This window comes from Heptranchias perlo, chromosome 31 (assembly GCF_035084215.1).
Source record: "Heptranchias perlo isolate sHepPer1 chromosome 31, sHepPer1.hap1, whole genome shotgun sequence".
Lineage (NCBI taxonomy): Eukaryota > Metazoa > Chordata > Chondrichthyes > Hexanchiformes > Hexanchidae > Heptranchias > Heptranchias perlo.
Genome location: NC_090355.1, coordinates 35,410,700 through 35,434,512, shown reverse-complemented (window position 1 = coordinate 35,434,512; position 23,813 = coordinate 35,410,700). Strand labels below are relative to the sequence as shown.

At 54.5% G+C, this 23,813-nt stretch overlaps 2 protein-coding genes across 2 annotated transcripts in view; both read left to right on the top strand.

The window, feature by feature from the left end:
* Positions 1–9,182, top strand: part of LOC137300725 (protein transport protein Sec16A-like) — a 65,808-nt gene extending 56,626 nt beyond the window's left edge. Inside the window, 8 exon segments of the mRNA XM_067969994.1 lie at positions 1–57; positions 1,930–2,047; positions 3,332–3,384; positions 3,386–3,467; positions 5,195–5,283; positions 6,253–6,318; positions 7,509–7,583; positions 7,994–9,182. Of these exon segments, the coding sequence (XP_067826095.1) occupies positions 1–57; positions 1,930–2,047; positions 3,332–3,384; positions 3,386–3,467; positions 5,195–5,283; positions 6,253–6,318; positions 7,509–7,583; positions 7,994–8,062 (609 nt within the window). The 3' untranslated portion in view covers positions 8,063–9,182.
* A 2,010-nt stretch (positions 9,183–11,192) lies between these two features.
* The window catches only part of inpp5e (inositol polyphosphate-5-phosphatase E), a 29,542-nt gene continuing 16,921 nt past the window's right edge, over positions 11,193–23,813 (top strand). The window contains exons 1-4 of the mRNA XM_067969991.1: positions 11,193–11,348; positions 18,543–18,693; positions 19,410–20,447; positions 22,257–22,380. Coding sequence (XP_067826092.1) covers positions 19,636–20,447; positions 22,257–22,380 — 936 coding nt within the window. The 5' untranslated portion in view covers positions 11,193–11,348; positions 18,543–18,693; positions 19,410–19,635. The remainder of the gene's footprint in view (positions 11,349–18,542; positions 18,694–19,409; positions 20,448–22,256; positions 22,381–23,813) is intronic.

Genomic DNA, 23,813 nt, shown 5'->3' with positions numbered 1-23,813 from the left:
ATCGTGTGGGACGAGAAGAGGCAGCGCTGGGTGAACCTGAATGAACCAGAGGAGGAGGTAAACGTCCAGTCCAAACATCCTCCAGCTTCCTGCCGATTACTTTTTATTATTTATTCTCGGGATGTGGGCGTTGCTGGGAAGGCCGGTATTTATTGCCCTGAGAAAGGTGGTGGTGAGCTGCCTTCTTGAGCCACTGGTAGCGGGTTTGTTACAACTGAGTGGCCCCTTCAGAAGGCAGTTAAGAGTCAACTACGTCGGTGTGGGGACTGGAGTGACATATAGGCCCAGACCGGGTAAGGACGGCAGGTTTCCTTCCCTAAAGGACATCAGTGAACCAGTTGGATTTTTACGACAATCCGACAGCTTCACGGACACTTACTGATCCCAGCTTTTTATTTCCAGATTATTTTTTAAACTGAATTCAAGAAATCTCAATCTGCCGACGGTAGGATGTGAAATGGATATTAAAGCCTTGTAGTTAATTAATATTAGACTGAACGCCCCGTGGAATGTTCCCTCTTAGCATTCACTAGTAGCAGGATGATGCCTGATTCTTCTTCTAATGATGTATGAGGAGCTCCCATTGGCTCAGTGCGTGTGTGTCCTGTCTGGACTGTGACTGACCTGCACAGGCTGGGCCCATGTCGAGATCCATCCCCGGTCTCTGCTCAGCTGATCCCCTGCTGGAAAGGGTGTGGGGAACAGTCGAGGAAAGGGTGGGGCTTGGCAGCGATGGCCGCGTACCCCACACGGTTCAATATCCGGCCAACACTCACTGTCTAGGTGAAAAACTGTCACATGATTGGGTTACCCGAGGGTGCATCGCCCTTTCTGGAACCACAGCTAGGAGGAGTCAGCACCTAAAGGAGACTAAGGGGGCGAGGGTGTGTGGGAGACACGGGGGGAGGGCGGGGCGGGCGTGTGTGGGAGACACGGGGAGGGCGGGCGGGCGTGTGTGGGAGACACGGGGAGGGCGGGCGTGCGTGTGTGACGAGAGGGCGAGTGCGCCCACGAGGAGTCGGTATGTAAAGGAGGAGAGGAAATGAGAAGGCGGGGTGCAGCTTTAGAGAGAGGGTGCAGCTTTAGAGAGAGGGTGCAGCTTTAGAGAGAGGGTGCAGCTTTAGAGAGAGGGTGCAGCTTTAGAGAGAGGGTGCAGCTTTAGAGAGAGGGTGCAGCTTTAGAGAGAGGGTGCAGCTTTAGAGAGAGGGTGCAGTGTTGGCCATGCTCTGAAGTGATGCTGTGATACCAGCGAGGAGATCCGACCAATCATGGCTGTTTATTTAGATGTCTGTGTTCTGGTGGAGGTCATTTTGCCCTGAAATGACATCAAATGGCTGATTTTTAATATTCTAACTGTACCAGTGACAGGCTCCTGATATAATCCGGGGGCCATTCTCTGCTTCGCTTCCCCCCCCCCCCCGGCCTGTTACTCTGGGCCGACCAACTGTGCTCTGTGGCTCTGGCCTCCCTCCCTCTCCAGCCCGCCCGCCAGGGGCTGGGATTCACTGCTGTCCCCGCAGGCTGCTCCCAACGGACGGCTCCAATCGTGGCCCAGCTCCCACGGCAAGTACAAGCACCTCATGGGAATTAAAACTGCCTTAATGGGCCCTTGGGTGGTGGGGCAGTGTCTCCTCGGTCTGGTCACGGCCGACTGTGAGCTGTGCGGCCAGGAGCCGGCCATGTGGCGAACCACTGGGGGTCAGACACCTGCTGTCGAGTGATCCACGCAGTATATTAATGGTGAGGAACTTTCCTGGGATTGATTCTTGGCGCTGTGGGGGGCAGGGTTTTGCTTGGGGGAGGGGAGAGGGAGGAATCATCCAACATAATTCTCCCACTCGGAGCCGATATTGCGGGGTGGTGTGGGGGGACAGTAAAGCGAGTGGACGGCTGTCAGATGTTGGCGTAACGTTGCTTGTATGATTGCAGACTAAACCCCCCCCACCTCCGCCAAGCTTCCCCGTGGCTGCCCATCCCTCGGGTTCCGTGCCCGCGTCCAACCTCGCAGGTGGCCCTCCGTCTGTCAACAGGTTCTCCAGGAAAGCAGGTGAGGTTTGGGGTCAGGTCGGGGCCGTCCGACTCCGGGAGAGGGTCAGTCGGCCTCCTCCTGTTACTGTATAAAGTTCACCGTCAGTTCCTTAACTCCCATTTCTCCAGCGCCTTTCACAACCTCGGGGCGTCCCAAAGTATTTCACAGCCAATCAAGTATGTCTTTGAAGTTAAGTCACTGTTGTAATGCAGGAAACATGGCAGCCCACAATCTGCGCACAGCAAGATCCCACAAACAGTAATGAGATAATGAACAGATCATCTGTTTTTACTGATGTTGGTTGAGGGAGAAATATTGGCCAGGACACTGGGGAGAACTCCCCCCTGCTCCTCTTCGTCCACCTGACAGAAGAAATCACCCTCGTACTAACATCCCTCACCTTGATGAGCCCAAAAATAGACAAGTAATCACACCTATAACCGCTGTTATTTAGGAAGATAGGAACAGGAGGAGGCCATTCAGCCCCTCGAGCCTGTTCTGCCATTCAATCAGATCATGGCTGATCTGTAGCTCAGCCCCATTTGTTCCATAATCCCTCGATACCCTTGCCTAACATGAATCTCTCCCTCTCAGTCTTGAAAGCTTCACAGCCATTTGGGGGGGGAGAATTCCAGATTTCCACTCCCCTTTGTGTGATGAAGTGCTTCCTGACATCACCCCTGAACGGCCCGGCTCGGATTTTAAGGCTATGCCCCCTTGTTCTGGACTCCCCCCACCAGAGGAAATAGATTTTCTGTATCTATCCTATCGAATCCTTTTATCATTTTAAAGACCTCGATCAGATCACCCATCAAACTTCTAAACTCAAGGAAATACAATCTGAAATTATATGGATAGGTATCATTCTGGTGAATCTGTGCTGCACCCCCTCCAAGGCCGATATATCCTTCCTGAGGGGCGGGGCCCAGAACTGAACCCAGTCTCTCCAGGTGGGGTCTGACCGAGGCTCTGTATTACTGAAGCATTGCTTTGTATTCCAGCCCCCCCCCCCCCGCCTCGAGATAAAGGCCAGCATCCCATTGCCTTTTTGATTGCTTTCTATACCTGTCCATTAGGGATTTGTGTATATGGACACCCAAATCTTTTTGCTCCTCCACAGTTTCTAGTTTCTCACCATTTAGAAAATATTCCGATTTGTAATCTTCAGAAAAATGCCTTTGTGAGAGTCCTGATCAACTGATCTCTCTCCCCGCCCTCTCTCTCTCTCTCTCCCCCTCCCTCTGTCTGTCTCTCCCCCTCCCTCTCTTTCACCCTCCCTCTCTTTCACCCCCCCAAACGCAGGTACAAAGTCTCGTTACGTGGATGTCCTGAATCCCAGTGGACCCCGGATCGGTGGGGGGTCTTCCACCCCCGGTGGACCTGTTTGCCCCCCTGGCTCCGATGCCTATCCCCACCAATCTCTTTGTGCCGATGCCAGGTAGGATGTGTTGTTGCTGCAGGCAGCCATACACTTAATATTGTGTTAGTGTTGTAAAGTATTCCCCCTCCCAACTCCTCCTTTCCCCCCCTCCTCCTTTCCCCCCCCTCCTCCTTTCCCCCCCCCTCCTCCTCCCTTCCCCCTCCTCCTCCCTTCCCCCTCCTCCTCCTTTCCCCCCCCTCCTCCTTCCCCCCCCCCCCCTCCTTCCCCCCCCCCCTCCTCCTTCCCCCCCCCCTCCTCCTTCCCCCCCCCTCCTCCTTCCCCCCCCCTCCTCCTTCCCCCCCCCTCCTCCTTTCCCCCCCCCCTCCTCCTTTCCCCCCCCTCCTCCTTTCCCCCCCCCTCCTCCTTTCCCCCCCCTCCTCCTTTCCCCCCCCCTCCTCCTTTCCCCCCCCTCCTCCTTCCCCCCCCCCTCCTCCTTTCCCCCCCCTCCTCCTTTCCCCCCCCCTCCTCCTTTCCCCCCCCCTCCTCCTTTCCCCCCCCCTCCTCCTTTCCCCCCCCCCTCCTCCTTTCCCCCCCCCTCCTCCTTTCCCCCCCCCCTCCTCCTTCCCCCCCCCCTCCTCCTTTCCTCCCCCCCCTCCTCCTTTCCTCCCCCCCTCCTCCCTTCCCCCCCCCTCCTCCTTTCCCCCCTCCTCCTTTCCCCCCCCCTCCTTTCCCCCCCCCTCCTCCTTTCCCCCCCCCCTCCTTTCCTCCCCCCCTCCTCCTTTCCTCCCCCCCTCCTCCTTTCCCCCCCCCCTCCTCCTTTCCCCCCCCCTCCTCCTTTCCCCCCCCTCCTCCTTTCCCCCCCCCCTCCTCCTTTTCCCCCCCCCTCCTCCTTTTCCCCCCCCCTCCTCCTTTTCCCCCCCCCCTCCTCCTTTTCCCCCCCCCCTCCTCCTTTTCCCCCCCCCCCTCCTCCTTTTCCCCCCCCCCCTCCTCCTTTTCCCCCCCCCTCCTCCTCTTTCCCCCCCCCCTCCTCCTTTCCCCCCCCCCTCCTCCTTTTCCCCCCCCCTCCTCCTTTTCCCCCCCCCCTCCTCCTTTTCCCCCCCCCCCTCCTCCTTTTCCCCCCCCCCTCCTCCTTTTCCCCCCCCCCCTCCTCCTTTTCCCCCCCCCCCCTCCTCCTTTTCCCCCCCCCCCTCCTCCTTTTCCCCCCCCCCCTCCTCCTTTTCCCCCCCCCCTCCTCCTTTTCCCCCCCCCCTCCTCCTTTTCCCCCCCCCCCTCCTCCTTTTCCCCCCCCCCCCTCCTCCTTTTCCCCCCCCCCCTCCTCCTTTTCCCCCCCCCCTCCTCCTTTTCCCCCCCCCCTCCTACTTTTCCCCCCCCCCCTCCTCCTTTTCCCCCCCCCTCCTCCTTTTCCCCCCCCCCCCTCCTCCTTTTCCCCCCCCCCCCTCCTCCTTTTCCCCCCCCCCCCTCCTCCTTTTCCCCCCCCCCTCCTCCTTTTCCCCCCCCCCCTCCTCCTTTTCCCCCCCCCCCCCTCCTCCTTTTCCCCCCCCCCCCCTCCTCCTTTTCCCCCCCCCCCCCCTTTGACAGGGACGTGCTCTGCTGGGGTGACCATCCTGATTATGGGCTCAAGTCTTAGAGAGTGGGGCTCGACGCTGCCACCTTCTGACTCTGAGGTGACTGTGCATCTGACTGAGCCAGGCTGATGCTCTGTATTGTGGCCGATTCTACACTGGGGCTCAGTCAGCCCTTTAAACTATCTCGGGAGCAGCCGCTCCTGTTTGGAGACTAACGCTGCTGTTTGTTTGTGTTTTCAGGAGAGGGACCTCAGCCTCCTGAAGGAAGTCCAGCCGAGAGTATACAGCCCGTGGAACAGACAAACGTCGAGACAAGCACACAGCCCCAGGTACCAGTGTGCCGTTTACATAGAATTACATCGCATCTACAGCACAGAAACAGGCCAATCGGCCCAACAGGTCCATGCTGCTGTTTATGCTCCACACGAGCCTCCTCCCTCCCTACTTCATCTCCACCTATCAGCATATCCTTCTATTCCTTTCTCCCTCGTGTTTATCCAGCTTCCCCTTAAATGTATCTACACTATTCGCCTCAACTACTCCTTGTGGGAGTGAGTTCCACATTCTCACCACTCTCTGGGTAAAGAAGTTTCTCCTGAATTCCCTATTGGATTTATTAGTGACTATCTTATATTTATAGCCCCTAGTTCTGGACTCCTCACAAGTAGAAACATCTTCTCCACACCTACCCTATCAAACCCTTTCATAATGTTAAAGACCTTGATCAGGTCACCCCTCAGCCTTCTCTTTTCTAAAGAGAGCCCCAGTTTACAAACCAACCTCAGTCTTGGGACTCTCAAACTCGTTACCGTTGATCTCCTTTCCCCTTTGTTATTATTTTCTTTCCCCCTCCCCGTCTCTGGCACTGAGTCTTACTGGAGTGCAGGTTCCACAGGAGCTGGGTGCCGTCTGGTGGCCATTCCATCCGAGTGTGAATCCAGACAGCAAGTGTTGGCGGGCTGTTCAGCTGTGGGGGCGTCACGGGGACAGCCCCTGAACCTGTCCTCGCCCGTCAGCCACACACTTGCACTGAATTCTGCCCCTGACTGATTTCTATCCCTTCCAGACCAATTGCTCCCCGAGCCGGGATCAGCTGATGTGGGATTGGGGACTGAACCCAGGACCCCCCTGGCCTGTGGCGCTCACTCCCACACCGGGCCATCTCTGCGCACCTGCTAGTTGGCATGGACCTGTATTACGCTGCCTGCCCACTGCATTCCCCCGCAGACCGAGGGGGATAAACAATATGGGAACCAAAATTAAACCAAATACTTCACCTGTTCCTTTTCCTTTTCTAGTTTTTTAACCCAGCACCAATCGCTGACTCATCGCCTTCTGAGCCTGAGGGTTTCCAGCCCGAGGAGGTAAGTGATAGGACTGTCAACGGAGGAGATGGGGGCCGGTTACCGTCAGTGGGAGAATTGAGCCACATCTTTCATCGATAACCCTGCGGTTTATTCCCTCCCACTGACGGTAACTGGCTCCCATCTCCTCTGTGGGACGTTCAGTCAACAATCTCAAATAAACAGTTATTTAAGTTTAAAACTTAATCCTTTTTTCCCCCTAACGGTGTCTCCTCTCAACCAAGTGGCCGATCCTTAATGCGTGAGCCTAGGTAGCAAGAGGGCTATTCGCCCATTGAAGGCATCGCAGCCGAGCCCGATCCTGTCCTCACTGGCATTCCACGCACCCAAACTTCCCCGCGGGATGACGTGTGGGAGCAGAATCCCTGGCTCATGTATCTTCCTTCCCCAACCCCGGGGCACTGGGACTAATCTGGGGCACCAGGACACTGACCGTGATCGGCTAGCCCAGCAGTGAACGGAGAGCTCCCTGGTCTGTGTAACCCGAGCCGCTCATGCTCCTAAACCAGCTGGCCCATTGGGGAAAATTTAAATTTACCGATCCCGTAATTTTGTCTCCCCCTAAAAAGAAAGGACTCCCATTTATATATAGCCTTTCACCACCTCAGGACGTCCCAAAGCGCTTTACAGCTAATGGGGTATTTTTTAAAGTGTAGTCACTGTTGTAATGTAGGAAATGCAGCAGCCAATTTACACACAGCACAGTGATGTTGGTTGAGGGATAAATATTGGCCCTAGGACACCAGAGAGAACTCCCCTGCTCTTCTTCGAAATAATGACCGTGGGATCGTTTACATCCACCTGGGAGGGCAGACCGGGCCTCAGTTTAACATCTCATCTGAAAGACGGCACCTCCGGCACTGCGGCGCTCCCTCGGTACCGGCGCTCCGGTCCCTGGAGTGGGTCTTGACCCCACCACCTTTTGACTTAAAGGCGAGAGTGTCACCCACCGAGCCACGGCTGACATGAGGAAATAGTCATTACGCTGCCCTAGTTGAGACCATCACAGACCGGGGATTGACCATGGGATATTGAGATTACAGCAGTGACTACACTTCAAAAAGTACTTCACTGGCTGTAAAGCGCTTTGGGATGTCCTGAGTCTTGAAAGGCGCTATAGAAATGCGAGTTCTTTTTTTCTTGTCTTGATATGTCGAGGCCTTTGTGTTAAATGCTTTTCTGTTTTCCAGGCCCCCCCTCAGACCAGTCAGGGAGTCCCTGCACCAGGAGCTGTTCAGTTTTACAACCCTGCCCAGTTCGCGCAAGTAAGTACTTTGTTTTTTTAAAAAGAGCTTTGCTTTACAATACTCGGTTTAAACCTGCAGTAAATATTATTCCCCGGTGTGCAGTGGGGGTGGGGGTGTGTGCCGGACACCGAATCAGCCGGCTGCGAAATTCTCCACTGTGAATATTTGGGACAGTGTGGAGGGAGCTTTACTCTGTATCTAATCCTGTACCTGCCCTGGGAGTATTTGATGGGACAGTGTGGAGGGAGCTTTACTCTGTATCTAACCCTGTACCTGCCCTGGGAGTGATTGATGGGACAGTGTGGAGGGAGCTTTACTCTGTATCTAACCCTGTACCTGCTCTGGGAGTGTTGGAGACGAGCCCCCACCCCTCTTCTGTTCCCCCATCTTCCGGTTTACTGATGGGCAATTTGACCTCTGATTTACAGCCCCCAGCCGGCACCGCAGCTTGCAGACCAGGACGGTTCGGACAAAGGAAATATCCAGCGTTAAAGTGAAGAATGAACCCTGATAATAACCGGAATTGTAAACCCTTAATCGGGGCGGGTCCAGGTGACATGTTGTGGCGTTTTTGCAATTACAGACGATTGATCCAGAGGGGGGTGTGTGTTTTAAACCGTTCTTTAAATTGCAGGGTGCCTTCTGAAATATCACTGATTTACTGACCTACCAATCCCGCTGAGGGACTAAAAATGAAGATTATATGAAATGTGATATTTTCCCAGACCTTGCCAGTCAAATAATAAAACCGACCTTAAAGGGAGCCGTAGCTACGAGGGCTAAGGTCACAGTGCAACGTTAGATAAAAACACACCCCTTCTGAAAGGGACTGTAAATGTCAGGGCATCGACTACGTTCTGGAATTGGCGTAACCAGATGTTGGCATGCCCAGCGCCGAATAATTTTCGATTGCTGTAACTGTTCAGTTTTAAACGAGCAAGGCGTGTTTGGTGTGGGAGCGGGAGAGGAATGCTGACCGGCCGTCCCTGACCCTTTGTATTTAGGTAATATATATAAAAGGCTGCTGTAAAAGAGTATCGTATAGCCAGACCCACCTGTTGTACATTAATACTTTGAAATATCTGGAGGACTGTGTGAATAAATTTTAACACGTGTAATATAGACGTTCTCTTTCTCTTATTCCGAGAGACGATCTGACTGGACCTGGGAGAAGGAGGAGGAGAGATGGCCCAGACCAGCGAGGGGCTTGGGGGGGTCGCCAGAAATGCCTCCCCCCTCCCTGTGTCTTGTGAAATTAAACAGTATTCTAAAGGTGATGACTCCATTTGCCTTTGTCAAACGGGAAAGTTTAAAACCGCCACAGAAATGCAGTGTAATTTGGGAATAGTGTTGTACAGAATGAAATCTGCTGATCCCAAGCCCTTCAAACAATGTGATCCTTCCCCTGCCCCCTCTTGTCTTTAACTCTCTCCCGTTCCCCCTCTCTCCTATAGTTTAGCACTGTGCGTTTTTTTTTCTTTTCTCGTGTAGACAGCAGAATATTTTGAATTCAGAGGCTCCTCTCTTGCCTGAGGGGTTTATTTTCTTAAATGTTTTAAGGATGCACACTGTAAATTCTTAAGGAAATAAAATATTTTGCGTTGTGGAGCACTTTCACCTCTTGCTGGGACTGCGTTTTATTAATAAGCCAGTGATTTGCACCTCCCATTGAGCTGGTCGCACTTTGAAATCTGGCCACGCTGGGGCAGGGTAAACATCGGCACAGGTTAAGCCGCAGTTAGCCGTTTGCCTCCAGTTTGGAGCGCCCGAGCTTGGAATGGATGCCAAAGTCACAGAGGGGATTCGGAGAGATTCACTGGGATGAGAGGCTATCATTCTGAGAAGTGACTGGAGAAACTAGGGCGTACTTTTTTAAAAAACAACAGTAAGGTTTAGGAGGAATATCTGATAGATGGGGATGAACATTGAGGGGTGTTCATGAGAGTGAATCGGGATAAACTCGTTCCACTGATCAGTAAACAGATAACTAGAAGGAATAAAAGCAAAATATTACAGATGCTGGAAATTTGAAATAAAAACAGAAGATGCTGGAAATACTCAGTGGGTCAGGCAGCATCGGTGGAGAGAGAGACAGATAACGTTTCAAGTCGATGACCTTTCATCAGAACTGGAAGAAGTTAGAGATTTAACAGTTTAGAAACTAGTGCGGAGCCGGGGTGATTGGGGGGGGGGGGGTGGTGGAGAACAGAGGGAAGATCTGTGATGGGGTGGAGGGCAGGGTTAATTAAATGACAAAAGGGATGATGGTGTAAGGCAAAAGGGGTGGTAATAGGACGAGCAAAGGAACAAAAGATGGGTCCAGAGGACGTGTAAATGGCAACAGCGGAACCATTAACCAGCGGGCACTGAATCTTCTACTCCCTGGGGTGTTAGGCCACAGAAAGCCTGACCAGAAACAGTGGGGGAAGTGGAATGTGTAAGAGCTTTTAAAAGGGAACCGGATAAATATTTGAAGTAGAGAAATTTAAAAGAGTACTGGGAAAATGCAGGGGGCATGGGATTAAATGGAGAGCTCTTTCAGAGAGCCAGCACAGACACGATGGGCCAAATGGCCACCTCCTGCACTGAATTCTTTGATTCTAAATGATGATTTTGTGCAACAACACATTTTGCTATTGGAATTTGCCTGTTTACTATTTCCAGAAAAAGTCTGATTTCTGTTGGGTTTTGGCCACCATTCCACATATTCATTCTTTATAACAACAACTTGCATTTATATAGCGCCTTTAACAAAATAAAATGCTCCAAGGTGCGTAAATCAGGCAAAATTTGACACCGAGGCACGAGATGACCAGGTGCCCAAAAGCTTGGTCAAAGAGGTAGGTTTTAAGGAGCATCTTAAGGGAGGAGAGAGGTGGAGAGGTTGAGGGTGGGAATTCCAGAGCTTAGGGCATAGACGGCCGACGGCACGGCCGCCAATGGTGGGGCGAAGGGAGTTTGTACGCTCGAGCTATTGCCAGCGGCCAGGAGCACCCTCAAAATACGGGTCGTTCTGATCTGAACCTCTATCTGGTCCCCCCCTCCAGGGAGGATTGCCAACTCTGGTTGGATGTGGTCCTGGCGGTGTTGTGTGGCTTGCCTCCAACCGCCCCGGCCGTCATTGGTCGTCCATACTCAGAATTTTTTTCATTGCCCCTATGGTTTTTCTCCTGCGTGTTGCTCGCAGCAGTGTCCTGGAGATCGGTCTTCAACTCCTGGAGACTCCAAGCAATCTTGGAGGGTTGGTAACCCCTATCTCCAGGTCGAAGAGCCCCGGGGCCTCCGACCTTTCCTCATGGCTCCCTCACCACTCACTCCGTGGCCAGAGTAGGTGTTTGTGAAACACTTTTCACCAGGGAGGGAGGCCAGGCCTCTCAAAAACTGACTCCATTTTACTGCCAGAGGCTCCTTTACCAAGATGGCTGCCTTCTGCCTTCAATTGGAATCTGTTTACCGTCAAAGCTGGGAGGAGTCCTCCTGCATCCCGGACTGCACTGCGAGCTGACTGCTGAGAGGAGTCTTCCAGTATCCCGGACTGCACTGCGAGCTCACTGCTGGGAGGAGGCTTCCAGTATCCCGGACTGCACTGCGAACTGACTGCTGGGGAGGAGTCCTCCAGGATCCCGGAATGCTCTGCGCTTTCATCGCTTGGATGAGTCGTCCTCATCCCCGAAATGCACCGCGTCCGGTGCTTCGGTCGCGTTGCTAAGGGCCACAGGCGGTTTCATGGCCCCGGCGTTAGGGCCTGGCACAGACCGTGGGAGAGGAGAGCCGGTGTGTGAGGTAAGCGCAGGCGGACGGCGGGTTCTCTGCGGGAAATGATTGTGTTACCAGGAACACAGGCCCGGGGGAGGCCTGGGTCTGGAGAAGTTTCAGCGGCCCAGGGTAGTCATAGTCACTTCCGTCCCAGTCCCCCTCCTCCCCTGACTCCGACTTCCAGGGGCTGAGAGAGGGGGCAGGGTATTCGACCGTGTGGGGCATCACAGATACTCCTCCCCCCTCCCCCAGGGGTCACTGGGCAGTGCGCAGGTGCGGAAGCCCCGGCTCTCCCCTCCCTGGCCCGGGGTGGGGGTGAAGCCAAATGTTCCCCCGGAGTTACTTCAACCAACTCAGAGAGGGGGGTGGGGGGGGTCTGTGTGTTGGGGTGAAGGGAGGGGGCTCGGGTAGGGGTTGGGGGGAGTCTGTGTGTCGGGGGGAGGGGAGGGAGTGTGGGGGGGTCTGTGGGGTCGGGGTGAGGGGAGGGAGTGTGGGGGGGTCTGTGGGGTCGGGGTGAGGGGAGGGAGTGTGGGGGGGTCTGTGGGGTCGGGGTGAGGGGAGGGAGTGTGGGGGGGTCTGTGGGGTCGGGGTGAGGGGAGGGAGTGTGGGGGAGTCTGTGTGTCGGGGTGAGGGGAGGGAGTGTGGGGGGGTCTGTGTGTCGGGGTGAGGGGAGGGAGTGTGGGGGGGTCTGTGGGGTCGGGGTGAGGGGAGGGAGTGTGGGGGGGTCTGTGGGGTCGGGGTGAGGGGAGGGAGTGTGGGGGGGTCTGTGGGGTCGGGGTGAGGGGAGGGAGTGTGGGGGGGTCTGTGGGGTCGGGGTGAGGGGAGGGAGTGTGGGGGGGTCTGTGGGGTCGGGGTGAGGGGAGGGAGTGTGGGGGGGTCTGTGGGGTCGGGGTGAGGGGAGGGAGTGTGGGGGGGTCTGTGGGGTCGGGGTGAGGGGAGGGAGTGTGGGGGGGTCTGTGGGGTCGGGGTGAGGGGAGGGAGTGTGGGGGGGTCTGTGGGGTCGGGGTGAGGGGAGGGAGTGTGGGGGGGTCTGTGCGTTGAGGGGAGGGGGGTTGGGGGGAGTCTGTGTGTCGGAGGGAGGAGTCTGTGTGTCGGGGTGAGGGGAGGGAGTGTGGGGGGGTCTGTGCGTTGAGGGGAGGGGGTTTGGGGGGAGTCTGTGTGTCGGAGGGAGGGGAGGGGGGAGTCTGTGTGTCGGGGTGAGGGGAGGGAGTGTGGGGGGGTCTGTGTGGTGGGGTCGGGGTTGGGGGGAGTCTGTGTGTCGGGGTGAGGGGAGGGAGTGTGGGGGGGTCTGTGTGGTGGGGTGGGGTCGGGGTTGGGGGGAGTCTGTGTGTCGGGGTGAGGGGAGGGAGTGTGGGGGGGTCTGTGTGGTGGGGTGGGGTCGGGGTTGGGGGTGTCTGTGTGTCGGGGTGAGGGGAGGTGGATGGAGCCTCGGTCTTTCCATCTCCAAGTGCCTGAAATGCTCCCCAGGAGTCCGAGTGTGGCACCGAGTCACGCAGATCAGGAAGGGCCTTGGTCCTATCCCCGGTCTGTGCCGAGTTAGCTGACCGCAGCCAGGGTGGCGGCAGGGGCTGCAGTTGGCCTCAGCACCTATGGGTCGGAGAAGAGGGTTCCTGCTCCTGATCGCTATCCAGTGACTCCAGCTGTGCCTGGACAACAAGGTGAAGCCAGGATTGGGCTCAACTGTGATGCCCAAACAGTATAATAGCCGGCCGACCCTCGCTGTCAGTATAGAGGTGATATGGGGGGAGAGTGGATGGAATCTGTTGCGCTCTGGCCCCCCAATAAGAGTCGCCACCTTTGGGAGAGGAGAAGAATGTTAATCTCTTACATTTGCTGTCTGTCTCTAGCTCGAGTGGAACTGGAAACCACAGGAAAAAGAGTCAACTTCTCTCTCAATCCCCAAAAATTGAGATGTGACGGGGCTGGTGTTGCAGGCACCTCGGCCACCAGCAACATTTATGCTGACCCCAGACTCAACTATTGCAATGCTCTCCTGGCCGGTTTCCAATTTTCCACCCTCCGAAAACTCCAGCTCGTCCACAACTCTGCTACCGCGTATCCTAACTGCTGTACCTGCCCTGGGAGTGTTTGATGGGACAGTGTAGAGGGAGCTTTACTCTGTATCTAACCCTGTACCTGCCCTGGGAGTGTTTGATGGGACAGTGTGGAGGGAGCTTTACTCTGTATCTAACCCGTGCTGTACCTGCCCTGGGAGTGTTTGATGGGACAGTGTAGAGGGAGCTTTACTCTGTATCTAACCCGTGCTGTACCTGCCCTGGGAGTGTTTGATGGGACAGTGTAGAGGGAGCTTTACTCTGTATCTAACCCATGCTGTACCTGCCCTGGGAGTGTTTGATGGGACAGTGTAGAGGGAGCTTTACTTTTTGGGTGTGAGGCATGTCATTACTTAAGAGGTGAAATGTGTTAGCATCTTGATGGTAGGAGCTGAGTTGTGTACATGAATGAGTAGAGTTAATGATGCTTTTGGAACGATGAACCTGCCCGATTTATCAGTGGGTAAGGACACTGTCTGTTATGGAGCTGAGCCAGAAGGGGTGGGTTTGATCTCTGGGCTGCAGTGTTAGCTGTTCTAGGAGAGGGTACTAGTTGGGAGCTACAGTGAGGGGAGCGATCAGCCTGGGCTCCTGTTATTGATCATTACCCAGTGACGCCTGCCTGAAAGTGGGCATTGCAGAGATCAGAGGTAGGGTCACGGCCGGTTGTGATGCCTCCTACGGCCAATTAGCTTGGTGACACCCTGTATCCAGGCTTTCAAATCAAAAAATGACCTTATGGGTAACGTGGCATTAGCCTTTGGAACTGGAAGAGTCACTGGTTCAGGAGGGGAGGAGATGGTTAAAAAAGTAGCAATTTGGGCCGTCTTTTGGATGAGACGTTAAACTGAGGCCCCGTCTGCCTCTCAGGTGGACGTTAAACATCCCATGGCCACTATTTCCAAGAAGAGCAGAGGAGTTCTCCCTGGTGTCCCGGCCAATATTTATCCCCAACCAACACCTAAAACATTATCTGGTCATTATCACATTGCTGTTTGTGGGATCTTGTTGTGCGCAAATTAGCTGCAGCATTTCCTACATTACAACAGTGACTACACTTCAAAAAGCACTTTGTGGCCGGAAAACGCTTTGGGACGTCCTGAGGTCGCCAAAGGCACTGTGGAAATGCAAGGCGTTCTTTGTTTCTGTATTGACCCCAGTCCCTGGGTCAGTCTGTCGGGATGTCATTACTTGTTCAATAAAGAATGAGCTTGAAAACCTGCCGAGATGTCATTCGTGTGGATTGGCCATCTGTTTATTTGGAGGGCCGTGCCCACTCCTTGAAGATAGAAGAGTGAAGTCCCTCTGAGCAGCTGGCTGTGAGCTGTCCCAGTGCTCTTGGAGAAGGGGTTAAAGTGCAGAAGTCATTCTGTGTGTGTCTGTTTGTGTGTGTCTGTCTGTGTGTGTCTGTCTGCGTGTGTCTGTCTGCGTGTGTCTGTCTGCGTGTGTCTGTCTGCGTGTGTCTGTCTGCGTGTGTCTGTCTGCGTGTGTCTGTCTGCGTGTGTCTGTCTGCGTGTGTCTGTCTGCGTGTGTCTGTCTGCGTGTGTCTGTCTGCGTGTGTCTGTCTGCGTGTGTCTGTCTGCGTGTGTCTGTCTGCGTGTGTCTGTCTGCGTGTGTCTGTCTGCGTGTGTCTGTCTGCGTGTGTCTGTCTGCGTGTGTCTGTCTGCGTGTGTCTGTCTGCGTGTGTCTGTCTGCGTGTGTCTGTCTGCGTGTGTCTGTCTGCGTGTGTCTGTCTGCGTGTGTCTGTCTGCGTGTGTCTGTCTGCGTGTGTCTGTCTGCGTGTGTCTGTCTGCGTGTGTCTGTCTGCGTGTGTCTGTCTGCGTGTGTCTGTCTGCGTGTGTCTGTCTGCGTGTGTCTGTCTGCGTGTGTCTGTCTGCGTGTGTCTGTCTGCGTGTGTCTGTCTGCGTGTGTCTGTCTGCGTGTGTCTGTCTGCGTGTGTCTGTCTGCGTGTGTCTGTCTGCGTGTGTCTGTCTGCGTGTGTCTGTCTGCGTGTGTCTGTCTGCGTGTGTCTGTCTGCGTGTGTCTGTCTGCGTGTGTCTGTCTGCGTGTGTCTGTCTGCGTGTGTCTGTCTGCGTGTGTCTGTCTGCGTGTGTCTGTCTGCGTGTGTCTGTCTGCGTGTGTCTGTCTGCGTGTGTCTGTCTGCGTGTGTCTGTCTGCGTGTGTCTGTCTGCGTGTGTCTGTCTGTCTGTCTGTCTGTCTGTCTGTCTGTCTGTCTGTCTGTCTGTCTGTCTGTCTGTCTGTCTGTCTGTCTGTCTGTCTGTCTGTCTGTCTGTCTGTCTGTGTGTACGTGACGATTTGCTTCTCGTGCATTGGGCAAGTTGGCCCTGTGTGAAAATCTCTCTCGCACTGATGGATTGTGTGGGGTGTAAGGGAGAGAGACCGACAGGGAGGGAGAGTTGAGTCTCACTCACTCTCGACGGGGAATCCTGAAGCTGATGTCTCCTGCTGACCAGTGGTGACTCACCCAAGTGGCCATTCCCTGTGAGTGTGTCTGGGTGGTGAATGTTGGGCTAGTTAGCCATGGGGGGCACTGCGGATGAGCTGACCCTGCCCTTACCTTGGCATCACACACAATTTCGGTGATGATCAGATGTGAGAACACAGTGGGGGGAGGATTTTGCCTTGGGACACTGAGTCCAATTGTAGCCCACCCATCACCAGCCTTGTTTGAGAAAAGATGAGCCTGCACAGACAAGGGATCCCAATGTGGAACGTGCTAGTCTGTGTGCTTCAGTCCCTCTCCATATTTACCCGTTCAGTGACTGGGGGGTGGGGGGTGGTTCAGATATTAGACCGGTTATTCTCTGACCAATAGTTTGTGGGTCTCTGGAGGTTGGCCACCGTGCCCGACAACAACTTGGATTTATTCTGCACCTTTAACGTACAAAAAGCTCCCACGGCCCTTCACAGGAGCATAATGAAAAAACTTGGTCAAAGGAGTAGGTTTTAAAGAGCGGCCTAAAGGAGGAGGGAGAGGTTTAACAAGGGAATTCCAGAGCTAGGGGCCTAGGTGACTGAAGGCACGGCTGCCAGTGGTGAGGCGAAGAGAATGGAGGATGTACAAGAAGCCAGAGACAGAGGAATGGAGAGTTGTGTGGGGGAGGATTGTTTGGGGGCCGGAGAAGCTTCGCGATAGGGAGAGGTGAGAATGTGAAGGGATTTAAACACACGGATGAGAAATTTAAATTGGAGGCTTTGGGAGACCGGGAGCCAATGTAGGTCAGCGAGCACAGTGGGCTATGGGTGAACAGGACTTGGTGTGAGTTAGGATACGGGCAGCAGAGTTTTGGAGGAGCTGAAGTTTACGGAGAGTGGAGGGTGGGAGGCCGGCCAGGAGAGCACTGGAATAGTCGAGACCGGAGGTGACAAAGGCACGGATGAGAGCCGGTGGCCCCAGACATGACACAAGGATCTGCCTCACAGCTGAAGGGTTAGCAAGACCAGCGTCTGTGCGCATTAACCAGCTCCATTGTTTTACACATTAAAAAGTAAAGAGAGATTGTGTTTCCTGACCTGCTGTACTCATTAAGAATACATTACTGTGCTCCTTCAACGTCTTATCCGAAAGTCACACTGATTTTCAGGCACTGTAATTGCTATAATTGTTGATATGTTTTGTTACCTCCCTCCTCCTGAAAGGTGCAGACCAATGTTGGAATGGTTAAGTAGAGACTGGCAGTCCCCAGGTTCTTGCCCATCTAGGCACCAATGCTCAGTTTGGGTTCTGCCAGGACCACTCAGCTCCAGACCTCATCACAGCCTTGATCCAAACTTGGATATGAGCTGAATTCCAGAGGTGAGGTGAGAGCGACCGCCCTTGACATCAAGGCAGCATTCGACCGAGTAAAACTGGTCAATGGGAATTGGGGGGGCGGGGGGGGGAATTCTGGAGTCATACCTGGCATTAATTGCCCATCCCTAGTTGTCCCTTGAGAAGGTGGTGGTGAGACTTCTTTCTTAAACTGCTGCAGTCCGTGTGGTGAAGGATCTCCTACAGTGCTGTTAGGTTGGGAGTTCCAGGATTGTGACCCAGCGATATATGCCCCAGTCGGGATAGTGTGTGACTTGGAGGGGAATTTGGAAGTGATGGTGTTCCTGCATGGTGGAGGGAGTGGGTTTGGGAGGTGCTGTCGGAGAAGCCTTGGTGAGTTGCTGCAGTACATTCTGTGAATGGTACACAGTGCGCCACTGGTGGAGGGAGTGGGTGAGCTGCCGGACAAGTCGATTACTGGGAGATTCGGCATTTAAGTGCGGTGCCATTGCTCGTGGAACTGAAGCCAGCAAGTGTCGGTGCTTTCACGGAAAGAGCAGAGAAAATTAAACCCGGCCGTTGTTGCAGTTCTGACAGTGTAACAATACTATGGTGACTGTTTCCCCCAAACTGAGGTTTTATTTCTGAGGCAGGTTACATTTACAGCCTAAATATGACCAGGGGAGCAGAGTGTTTCACCTTGAGCTCAGAAACAGGCAACTACGTTCTAACTAGACCCATCTCTAGTCACGTTTCCAAATGAATTAACACAGACTCCTGCCGTAATCAGGTTGGGGTTCGAAGCTAATGATCAGCGCAGTTGCCATTTTACACGATGAAGCTGTGAGGCTAACAGAGCAGGTTCCTGTCTCGGTAACCGTGGTGATGGGTATTGTGTTCCTGTGCCTGTCGCTCGCTGTAAGTGTGGTGTAATGAGCTCCAAGTGGAAACCTAATCGGGACAGAATTCCGACATGGAAGCCAGGATGGACAGGGCAGCGTTACCACAGCTGTGACTGATCCAGCCCAGCGGTTCAGAGCAACCTTCCACCAGCAACAAAAGGAGACTCATTCTTTTCTCCCTGACCGGTTGGTGTGAAAGGCTATCCTGGGAGTTTAGCATGTTGTACGGTCGATGTGTGTAATTGTAGTGTTGAGTTTCACCAGCTCTCTCATCTCTCCTTTAAACATTGACAGCTTCTATAGGTGGAGTCTGCATCCTTCACGTGTGGGGTTAGACTGTGAGCATCAACAGGCTATTTGACTGAACTAGGTCCTACACACACGCACCTTCATTGGCTATAAAGTGCTTTGGGTCGTCCTGAAGGGTGCTATGTAAATAGGAGTCTTTCTTTCTTTCCTCTCCTCTTTAAATGGTCTTAACTAAAAACCAACAATCTTTTCTTTTTCTGGACAGAAGTCCCGTGATCCTGAAACCGTTCACCCCGGAAACAGGGCGACCCGGTAACTTTCACAGCGATGCGTAGCAACCCGTCTGGACGGGCGTCTCCCCGTGATGTCCTTCGCTCAGGTCTGCTGCCATGGAGACTCCAGAAAGACATCAAAAGGTGAGTCTGGGAGTCGGAGACAGTTCTCACGGTGAGCTGGAGCCAGAGATGTGCCAGGCCCCGGCCAAGGGGCAGCATCCTCTCAAGGGGCGGAGTGGTAGATGTTTTGGCTTGTGCACGATGTATAGGAACAGGAGGAGGCCATTCAGCCCCTCAAGCCTGTACCGTCATTCAACGAGATCATGGCTGATCTGTCCTCAATGATCCCTGATCTGTATTTGTCCTGCTGGTTTTATTTTGGTCTGTTGCTTCGAGTGGGGAGATGGTGGGGGCCGGGGAAGCAGTAGGGGACCGGGGGCTGGGCAGAGTGTCACACCGGTGAGAACTTCCCTGCTCCTCTTCGAAATAGTGAATGTGGGATCTTTTACATCTACCTGAGAGGACAGACGGGGCCTCAGTTTAACATCTGATCTGAAAGACAGCACCTCCGACAGTGCAGCACTCCCTCAGTACTGCTGTGGGAGTGTCAGCCTGGATTATGGGCTCAAGTCTCTGGAGTGGGATTTAAACCCATGACCTCCTGACTCAGCGGTGAGAGTGCTGCCCAATCAGCTGCAGCCTAGTGGAGACGCTGCAATTGGCCTTTTAAATGGGCAGGCTAACTCGGGAGAGCGTGCTCCCAAACCCTTCACTTGTTTTTTAAGACTTTGTGTATTTAAATTTAACACCGTCCGTTCATAATCTCCCCGATCACAGTTTTGGTTGTTTTACTGCAGGTGTTACCTCACAGGGTCTTGGACGGAACTCTGAGAGATCGATCAGGACTCCACTCCACCTCCTCCTGCCGCTGATCCCTCCCATCGTTCCTCCGCGGAAGCCAAGGGATGCAGCAGCTCGCTCGCAACGGGAACAGGACGCCTTTAAGGGTTTTTCCGACCCGGGACGGTTATTAATGATAGGTCGCTCTCGGACGCTTTGCTTGCCAAGCACCGCAGCTGTTGGATGAGAATGGGCGATCAGACCAACTTGTCCGTCCCCAGTGCATCGAGCTCGACCGTCGCACCCCGGACAGGCTCAGAATCCAGGAGCAGCACACCACAGGACAAGGAGCACTCGGCGCCGTTTCTCAGCGATACTCTGAAGCGTCCCCCCGAGGAGCTGGGGCACGGGGTCCAAGGACTGGAAGCGGCCTTTGCGCCGAGACCCCCACCGAGACCCAAGCCTCGGCGGCAGGGCAAGCTGACGGTCCGCCAGGGGAGGGTCAGGAACAGCGAGGACAGCTCGCCCGAGCCTGTCGACACAGATTCTTCCTGCGGCTCCCTGTACGGCAATCTCTCTGGCTCCCCCGTGCCGTGTCTCCAAGGCAGGTCTGCTGTGGCCTCCGAGAGGCTCCCCCTCAGCAGCAGCAGTAGCAGTACCAGCAGCAGTACCAGCAGCAGCATGCGAGAGTGCGACACCAGCGAGTCGGCTGGCAGCATCGCAAAGTACCGCAACAGCCCTGTGTACTCAGACTCCAAGCACCGCAAAGGCCTCAGTTTGGCAGTGCCGTCCAACAAGAGGAGGCTGCCCCCTGTGGTGCCAAGCCAGCCGCTTCCACCCCTAGTCATTGACTTGGACTCGTCGACAGGAAGGAGCAGTAATCGGATAGACCTGGATTATGTGGATTACATTCACGTGACTCGGAGAGAGATGACGAGCCAGGGCAGCGATCTCCCCGTCCTATCCCAGGTCTCGGAGGACAGCGGATCGTCTTTCTCCATGAGTCCTTCAGTCAGCGCCTTGTTTCCCGTCCGCTCAGAGGATCTACGGAAGAGGTAGGGGCTCTCCCTGATGAAAGGGGCGGGGGTGGTGACTGAGTAATAACTTCTGTTGAATCCTCTTAGCCGTGTAGGGCAGCTTTGTACTCCTCGTCTGCACCTTCTGTCTGTCGGAGGGGCCGCCTTTCGGACGAGACGCTAAACCGAGTCCCGACTGCCCCCTCAGGAGGATGTAAAAGATCCCATGGCCACTATTTCAAAGAAGAGCAGGGGAGTTCTCCCTGGTGTCAATATTTATCCCTCAACCAACATCACTAAAACAGGTTATCTGGTCATTTTATCTCATTGCTGTTTGTGGGATTTTGCTGTGTGCAAATTGGCTGCTGCGTTTCCTACATTACAACAGTGACTGCACTTCAAAAGTAATTTATTGGTTGTAAAGCACTTTGGGACGTCCTGAGGATGTGAAAGGCGCTATATAAATGCCAGTTCTTCCTTTTCTTACTGTCATTCTGTCTGTGCCAATTTTCCTGTGTGTTGTAGGTAGAAATGTGGTAGAAATGTTAACCATTTAGTGACCGTTCATACACCTCTGCAGCACAGTGCAGGAAAACACGGAGAAAATAGTGAGCCCAGTGGTATTACCATGGTTCATTGCACTGTCCGGTGTCACCTAACCACTGCGCTCACATTTATCTTGTCTTTTTATTCTTTAAAACCTGCTGGTGCCCTGCCCTGTGGAACTGGGCCCTTCCCCTGGTGCCCTGCCCTGTGGAACTGGGCCCTTCCCCTGGTGCCCTGCCCTGTGGGACTGGGCCCTACCCCTGGTGCCCTGCCCTGTGGGACTGGGCCCTTCCCCTGGTGCCCTGCCCTGTGGAACTGGGCCCTTCCCCTGGTGCCCTGCCCTGTGGGACTGGGCCCTTCCCCTGGTGCCCTGCCCTGTGGGACTGGGCCCTTCCCCTGGTGCCCTGCCCTGTGGGACTGGGCCCTTCCCCTGGTGCCCTGCCCTGTGGGACTGGGCCCTTCCCCTGGTGCCCTGCCCTGTGGGACTGGGCCCTACCCCTGGTGGCCTGCCCTGTGGGACTGGACCCTTCCCCTGGTGCCCTGCCCTGTGGAACTGGGCCCTTCCCCTGGTGCCCTGCCCTGTGGGACTGGGCCCTTCCCCTGGTGCCCTGCCCTGTGGGACTGGGCCCTTCCCCTGGTGCCCTGCCCTGTGGAACTGGGCCCTTCCCCTGGTGCCCTGCACCTTTGTCCTGAACACTGCATTAGGGTTAGGGAGTGTGTTCACACAGGAACATACCATCAGGGCTCCTTTTGACTCCAGCATTGTGCTGCTCTCACTGGCACCGTCTCTGTTCGACGTGACTGTCCTTTTCCCAGATCCCATCTCTACTCGGGTGAGGGACACAAAGCTTGAAATGATGGGGCAGAGACGAGGTGTTTGAGAGAAGCGCAGTTTGGGTTTTATATCTTGTCAGTTGCAGAAGGAAGGGACGACTGAGGGAGGGCAGTGAGGAACGGCACGGTTCTGGGCTCCCAGGATGGGAGTCGGAGACAGCGTGTGATGGGTCTTCACAGAAATCATACAAATTTACAGCACAGAAAGAGGCCATTCGGCCCATTCTATCTGTGCCGGCCGAGAAAGAGCTATCGAGCCTAATCCCACTTTCCAGCTCTTGGTCCGTAGCCTTGTGGGTTACTAATGATCTTGATGTCAAGAGCGTGAAGACTCAGAGAGGAAGAAGGGTGTGTGGGAAGGAATATTTGGAGCTTGGGAAACCAAGAGAGACTGTGACAGTGAGACAGAAGCTGCAGGAAACGCAGTCCCGTGTCTGGACTTTAACACCTACCTCTGTATATCTACAGGAGTTACCTGGAGGGCAGTCTCCTGGCCAGTGGGGCGCTGTTGGGAGCCAGTGAACTGGACCGTTATTTTCCTGAACGAAGGATCCGAGTGTTTATCAGCACCTGGAACATGCAGGGCCAAAAGGTGAGTAACTGTAACCCTCGAGGTGCTGGGGGTTAACAGAGCGAGAGACCAAGACCACAGGCAAAGCCCCCTGGGGAGAGGAAACTTCACTTGGCCTTTTCCCCACAACATGGAGCTGTGATAAAACCGGTTGACATGGTTACTGAGCTGACCCCTTGTGCGGAGGGGGAAACCGCCCAATTAGAGAGTATCATAGTAGGTACAGCACAGGGGGAGGCCACTCAGCCCATCGTGCCTGTGCCGGCTTTTTGGAAGAGCTTTCCAATTGGACCCATTTCCCTGCTCTTTCCCAATCGTAGCTCTCTCTGTACGGCTCAGCTGGTTAAAGCAAAGTGTTGTCGAGCGGTCCAGATCAGGGCGTTCCCCCCCACCCCCCGAGGTTCAGTCTCGGGTCTCTGCTGATCCCGGCTGCTGCGGGTATACTCAGGTTCAGGAATGAGCAAACCAGATGGCCCAACCATCTTCAGCTGCTTCATCAATGACCTTCCCTCCATCATAAGGTCAGAAATGGGGATGTTCGCTGATGATTGCACAGTGTTCAGTTCCATTCGCAACCCCTCAAATAATGTAGCAGTCCAAGCCCACATGCAGCAAGACCTGGACAACATCCAGGCTTGGGCTCGTAAGTGGCAAGTAACATTCGCGCCAGACAATGACCATCTCCAACAAGAGAGAGTCTAACCACCTCCCCTTGACATTCAACGGCATTACCATCGCCGAATCCCCCACCATCAACAACCTGGGGGTCACCATTGACCAGAAACTTAACTGGACCAGTCATATAAATACTGTGGCTACAAGAGCAGGTCAGAGGCTGGGTATTCTGCGGCGAGTGACTCACCTCCTGACTCCCCAATGCCTTTCCACCATCTACAAGGCGCAAGTCAGGAGTGTGATGGAATACTCTCCACTTGCTTGGATGAGTGCAGCTCCACCAACACTCAAGAAGCTCGACACCATCCAGAACAAAGCAGCCCGCTTGATTGGCACCCCATCCACCACCCTAAACATTCACTCCCTTCACCACCGGCGCACTGTGGCTGCAGTGTGCACCATCCACAGGATACACTGCAGCAACTCGCCAAGGCTTCTTCAACAGCACCTCCCAAACCCACGACCTCTACCACCTGGAAGGACAAGGGCAGCAGGCACATGGGAACAACACCACCTGAACGTTCCCCTCCAAGTCACACACCATCCCGACTTGGAAATATATCGCCGTTCCTTCATCGTCGCTGGGTCAAAATCCTGGAACTCCCTTCCTAACAGCACTGTGGGAGAACCGTCACCACACGGACTGCAGCGGTTCAAGAAGGCAGCTCACCACCACCTTCTCAAGGGCAATTAGGGATGGGCAATAAATGCCGGCCTCGCCAGCGACGCCCACATCCCAGGAACGAATTTTTTAAAAAGTTGGGAACCCTGTCCAGTGA